Source organism: Dunckerocampus dactyliophorus, chromosome 15 (genome assembly GCF_027744805.1).
Source record: "Dunckerocampus dactyliophorus isolate RoL2022-P2 chromosome 15, RoL_Ddac_1.1, whole genome shotgun sequence".
NCBI classification, from domain to species: domain Eukaryota; kingdom Metazoa; phylum Chordata; class Actinopteri; order Syngnathiformes; family Syngnathidae; genus Dunckerocampus; species Dunckerocampus dactyliophorus.
Window position 1 is genome coordinate 18,905,508 of NC_072833.1, and position 6,684 is coordinate 18,912,191.

General features: G+C 47.2%; 1 protein-coding gene across 1 annotated transcript in view; it reads right to left on the minus strand.

The window, feature by feature from the left end:
- The window catches only part of faah2b (fatty acid amide hydrolase 2b), a 24,039-nt gene extending 17,864 nt beyond the window's left edge, over positions 1-6,175 (minus strand). The window contains exons 1-2 of the mRNA XM_054753176.1: positions 5,952-6,175; positions 5,565-5,647 (exon numbers count right to left, since the gene is read on the minus strand). Coding sequence (XP_054609151.1) covers positions 5,565-5,647; positions 5,952-6,140 — 272 coding nt within the window. The 5' untranslated portion in view covers positions 6,141-6,175. The remainder of the gene's footprint in view (positions 1-5,564; positions 5,648-5,951) is intronic.
- Between the last annotated feature and the right edge of the window lie 509 nt (positions 6,176-6,684).

Below are 6,684 nucleotides of genomic sequence, written 5' to 3' on the forward strand. Positions count from 1 at the left end.
TTTGGTGTGAATCACAATTTTCTGGGGTGGGGTGGGGTAGGGGATATGGCGCTGGCAGAGGTCTGCGCTCTAATAGTTTAACAGGTGCAAGTGTAGAAAACACGTATTTCTATTGTAGAGTTCATGACGCGAAGCAAAGTCATCGAACAGTTCACTTTTCTTTCTACATAACTACCCGCTACCAGTGAACGGATAATTTTTGTGATAGATTCAGGCATCTTACTGCTGAGTTAGTTTAAAGTTGCATCTCTTTGGCTATGTTCACGTTGCAGGTTAATTCCAATTTTTTTGCTCATATGTGAACTGTATCTGATTTTTTCATGTCAGTGTGAATGCACAATTCTGTTTCTCAGGCCTCATTCATATGTGGATATCAATCTGATATGTATGCGATGGGACTGCAGTATGAACGGTCAGGTCGCATATATCCCACCTATACGTCATTGAAAGGCGTGTATTGTCGTGCTTGCAGAGACTTTAAAAAAAAAGGTACTCACCGATTTGTAGGTAAAAGTTCTTCTTCTCATCTGAAAATTATTTTTATAAAGGGTGTATAGTCAAGCAGCTCTCACCACTCCTTCCTGCGACATCCACCCACACACTCTTTGAAACAGACGTGACAGCAAGTTGTTTACAAACTGCCAGAGCCAAAATTCTTGCCCTCTTCTTCTTAATCTCCTACACGGAATCATTTGTTTGAGAAAATATTGACTCCCATTGCACAAAATCCTTGAAATTAAGGAGTTAAGGAGGAGTTAACACGTTAAGGAGAGCACACTGGTGATGTGCAGATCGGTACTGAAATATCAATACTACGGGATACCATCATTATACATCAAATATTGTTACTTCAGATATATGATGTTGTCCTTTGTTTTTTCAGATGTTGAATATTATCCATCCATCCATCTATCCATCCATCCATCCATCCATCTTCTACCGCTTATCCGAGGTTGGGTTGTTGGGGCAGCAGCCTCAGCAGGGAGGCCCAGATTTTCTTTTCCTCTCCCCGGCCACGTCGTCCAGCTCCTCCCGGCGGATCCCGAGGCATTCCCAGGCCAGTTGGGAGACATAGTCTCTCCAACGTGTCCTGGGTCTTCCTTGAGGCCTTCTATTGGTCGGACTTGCTCTGAACACCTCCCCAGGGAGGCGTCTGGGAGGCATCCTGACCAGATGCCCAAGCCACCTCATCTGGCTCCTCTCAATGCGGAGGAGCAGCGGTTCTACTCCCAGTCTCTCCCGGATGACAGTGCTTCTCACCTTATCTCTAAGGGAGAGCCCAGCCACCCTACGGAGAAAACTCATTTTGACCGCTTGTACCCACGATCTTGTCCTTTCGGTCACTACCCAAAAGGCTTTGCCTTTCGGCTGAGCTCTCTCTTCACCACAACAGACCGATGTAGAGTCCGCATCACTGCAGATGCCATACCAATTCGCTTGTCGATCTTCGCCTTCCATCCTTCCCTCACGCGTGAACAAGACCCCAAGGTACCTAAACTCCTCCACTTGGGGCAGAATCTCATCCCCGACCGACCCGGAGATGGCATTTCACCCTTTTCCGGGCGAGAACCATGGACTCGGACTAGGAGGTGCTGATTCTCATCCCGGTCGCTTCACACTCGGCTGTTAACCGATCCAGTGAAAGTTGAAGTTCACGGCTCGATGAAGCCAGCAGGACCACATCATCTGCAAAAGCAGGGACTCAATCCTGCAGCCACCAAACCAGAACCCCTCAACGCCCTGGCTGTGCCTAGAAATTCTGTCCATAAAAATAATGAACACAATTGGTGACAAAGGGCCGCCCTGGCGGAGTCCAACTCTTACTGGAAACGGGTCCGACTTATTGCCAGCAATGTGAACCAAACTCTGACACCGGTCATACAGGGAACGAACAGCCTGAAGTAGCTGCTCCGATACCCCATACTCCCGGAGTACTTCCCACAGAATTCCTCGGGGAACAAAGTCTAATGCCTTCTCCAAGTCCACAAAACACATGTAGACTTGGCAAACGCCAATGCACCCTCAAGGACCCTGCTGAGAGTGTAGAGCTGGTCCACAGCTCCACGACCAGGACAAAAACCACAATGCTCCTCCTGAATCCTGAATCCGTTGACTCAACGATCCGGAGGATCCTCCTCTCCAGAACCCCTGAATAGACCTTACCAGGGAGGCTGAGGAGTGTGATTCCACGATAGTTGGAACACACCCTCCGGTCCCCATTCTTAAAAAGAGGGATCACCACCCTGGTCTGCCAATCCAGAGGTACTGCACCCGATGTCCACGCGATGGTGCAGAGTCGTGTCAACCAAGACATGCCTACAGCATGCATTGCCTTAAGGAACTCCGAGGAGCTTTTTGACAACCTCAGCAACCTCAGTCCCAGAGATAGGAGAGCCCACCGTGGAATCCTCAGGCTCTGCTTCCTCATAGGAAGACGTATCGGTGGGATTGAGGAGGTCTTCGAAGTATTCTTTCCACCGATCCACAACATTCCGAGTCAAGGTCAGCAGCACACCATCCCCACCATACACGGTGTTGACTGTGCACTGCTTCCCCCTCCTGATTCGCCTAATGGTGGTCCAGAATCTCTTCAAAGCCGTCCGGAAGTCGTTCTCCAAGGCTTCTCCGAACTCCTCCCATGTCCGGGTTTTTGCCTCAGCAACTGCCAGTGCCGCAGACTGCTTGGCCTGCCGATACCTGTCAGCTGCTTCCGGAGTCCCATGAGCCAAAAAGGCCCGAAAGGACTCCTTCTTCATCTTGATGGCATCCCTCACCACTGGTGTCCACCAATGGGTTCTGGGATTACCGCCACGACAGGCACCGACCACCGTACGGCCACAGCTCCGATCAGTTGCCTCGACAATAGAGGCACGTAACATGGCCCATTCAGACTCAATGTCCGCCACCTCCCTCGGAACATGGTCAAAGCTCTCCCGGAGGTGGGAGTTGAAACTCCTTCTGACAGGGGACTCTGCCAGTTGTTCCCAGCAGACCCTCATAATACGTTTGGGGCTGCCAGGTCTGACTGGCATCTTGCCCCACCATCAGAGCCAACTTACCACCAGGTGGTGATTAGTTGACAGCTGCGCCCTTCTCTTCACCTGAGTGTCCAAAACATATGGCTGCAAGTCCAATGATACCACCACAAAGTCAATCATGGAAGTGCGGCCTAGGGTGTCCTGGTGCCAAGTGCACATGTGGACACCCTTATGCTTGAACATAGTGTTTGTTATCAACAATCTGTGAGTCCAATAACAAAGCACCGCTCGGGTTCAGATCAGGGGGGCCGTTCCTCCCAATCACGCCTCTCCAGGTCTCACTGTCGCTGCCAACGTGAGCGTTGAAGTCCCCCAGCAGAACAACGGAATCGCCTGAGTGAGCACTCTCCTGTACTTCCTCTAGATACTCCAAAAAGGGTGGGTATTCTGAATTGCGCAAAAGCACAAAAAACAGTCAGGACCGTCCCCCCCACTCGAAGGCGGAGGGAAACTACCCTCTCGGTCACCGGATTAAACTCCAACATGCAGGCCACAAGCTGGGGGGCAACAAGAATTGCCACCCCTGCCCATGCCCTCTCACTGCTGGCAACGCCAGAGTGGAACAAAGTCCATTCCCTCGAAAGAGGACTGGTTCCAGAGCCCTTGCTGTGCGTTGAGGTGAGTCCGACTATATCTAGCCGGAACTTCTCAACCTCATGCACCAGTTCAGGCTCTGTCCCTACCAAGAGGTGACATTCTATGTCCCAAGAGCTAGTTTCTGTAGCCGAGGATCGGACCGCCAAGGTCACCGCCTTCGGCTGCCACCCAGCTCACTCTGCACCCGACCCCTTTGGCCCCTCCCATGAGTGGTGAGCTCATTGGAGGGGTGGCCCATGTCGTCTCTTCGGGCTGTGCCCGGCCGGGCTCCATGGGCATAGGCCCGGCCACCAGAGGCTCGCCATCGTGCCCCTCCTCCAGGCCTGGCTCCAGGGGGTCGGATCGGTATCGCCGATACCAGCCTGAATTTTACCCAGTATCGGGTCGGAAATGAAACCAATGGTATCACACATCACTCGAACACACACTGCAGCAATCTTTACTTCCGTAAACACACAGAAATTCGAGTGATGTCGTGCTTTTGCGCATGCACGCCACTTTACGGACGTTTTGCATTTACATTAACAAGTCGCATTTGTTTAGTAAAGTGAATGACCACACAAAAAATTGGATTTAAACAAAAAATCCGAATTGGGCATCATACGCTGCAGTGTGAACGTAGCCTGGTGTAGCTTGAGACATCTGTTCACCACTTAATCTTTTCCACAGGGGAGCACCAGAAAATCAGGAGGGGACCTTAATGTCAATGTTTATGCGATCGACCAATCAACGTAATGGGCAGCCCTGACGTAGGCTAAATTGGTTTGCAATTTATCACCGCCCATCTGTCTAGCATCTGTGATTTTCATGTGGCCTCATTTGAAACAAGAGTCCCTCGGAAAAGTTCGTCAAAGTATGACCCCTTGTTTTGCCCCAAAATGGCCGCTTCAAATCAAAGCGGTCGACTTCCTTTTTCAAACATGGGTTCTTGACACTTTTTTGTGTGCCCGGATGTCTCCACCAAATTTCGTGAATATCTGTGAAATGTGTCGCGGGAGATAATTGTTCAAAACTTATTGTGTGCGCTAGCTAGTCAATCTGAGGTGGTCTCATTTGGGAGCTGCACCATATTGTCCGGGCTTGGATTCTTACTTACCGTATACTGTACATTTCTGATGAGATGTGACCATCTGCATTCAAGTTATGACACTTGATGGTCAATGGCGAAGACAGAACCATCACCACAATGCCACACCCACCACGTGTGCTTTACATGCATATTGTTCGCAATTTAAAAGGGATAGTTCAGATTTTTTTTACATTAAGTCGTATGACTTCCCCATCAGCACTGTAGTGCGTCAACAGTGACTTAGCCCCCACTTGGTCCCGTGAGCCCAGTTCTGGTCGGATTTTGGTGATTAATAACGTAGTTCTGGTTAGTTATTGGGGTTACTTAAGTACAGAGTTTGGCTTCTCATAACAATATGCATTCTAAAGAGTGGCTGCGAACCTCGCATCTTCATCCGCTGTGGAACACACATGTACACAAGATGGCTGCGATGCTCACATCCACAACAACGGACAGCCAATAGCTCACATTGATACGACATCAGAGAAAGTAAAGCAGAGCGATTTCTGAGGTCTGATTTTTTTCAAGGAGGCATTTTTGTCATGCAAATGTATTCCTCTTTTGAACGCATATCGTTTTGAAAAGCCAAACTCTTTACTTAAGTAACCCTAACAACTAACCAGAACTACGTTTCTCATCACCGAAATAAATATAGGAAAAGTGGGCATATTTCACAGTGGCAAATGCTGATTAATCATTAATTTATTTGAAAACTGATTAATTTGATTACAATTTTTAAATATTTGACAGCCCTAAATAATAATAATAATAATAATAACAACAACAAAGAGCAGTTTCAAAAGTGCCTTTGCACCACGATAACTAGGTGCTTGGGCCCTCATAATGCCACTCAATCTTGCCTTTCTTTGACAACAGCATTGATGAGAGGGTTGACTTCCTGGATCCTGTCAATATAAGCCTGGACCACCTCAACACTGGACACCTACACACACACACACACACACACACACACACACACACACACACGTTATATATAGCATGTGGCACTAACGCAGCAAAATGATGATTACTTATTGGCTTTAAATTCTTCATTCAGATATTAGGATTATGTTGTAAACTATATAAAAAGTACAGCTATCCAATGATGCTGTGTGCAAAAACACAAGTAGGAATGAATAAAAATGAGTAGTTTGTTGTTGGATCTATGGCTGCAGGACTGAACGTTATGCCGTGCAATGTGAAGCTCGACAATTATTTTCACCCAAACCCATTTAGCCGACAGTCACCTCTCTCCGTCGGATCTTTCTGGCGAGTTGCGTCGCAGACACTTTAAGGAGCGGGTGGCTGATAGGCGGCAGCTTCTTCACACAACCGGAACTCGTCCGGTGTGACAGAAGCCGAAACAGCATGAAGAACACCCCCATAACTGCATGGAAGAGCCATTTCTGGAGTCTTTCAATTCCGCTCAGGTACATGTCTGCTCCAATCGACCACTAGTGCTGAATGTAAACTAGCCAATAACCATTTATATTACCTGCGACGTCAAGCCAACGTGGAAACAAACAAAAATCCGTTCTTAGTTTCAGAATAAAAGCCATACAACTTCTGTGAAGTGAGAAGAAAGCTCCATTAAGGTTAGAGATAACTATTCATTGACAAGCTCTATTTAACTTTATTCGCATAAATGTAATATTTTACTGGAAAGTAATCAAATTGCTTGTTTTGCTATTCAATGCAACCACTTCCTGCATTTGCAATAACTCTAGCCTGACAACTTAAACGTTAGCATCACAATTACAATTGTTTAGGTGACGCAACAAAAATTAAAGTTTAACCGAGACTTTAACACAAACGCGAACCAATTCCAGTGTAGGTATGTGTTTAATTAATTTTTAAAAACTTAATCTTGGATAACTATGGAAGCTCGTTTCCGATACTGAAAGAAAAAATATCCCAATGGTAACTCATAACTATGAGATAAAAAAATCGAAATTATGAGATATAAAATAATGAGATACA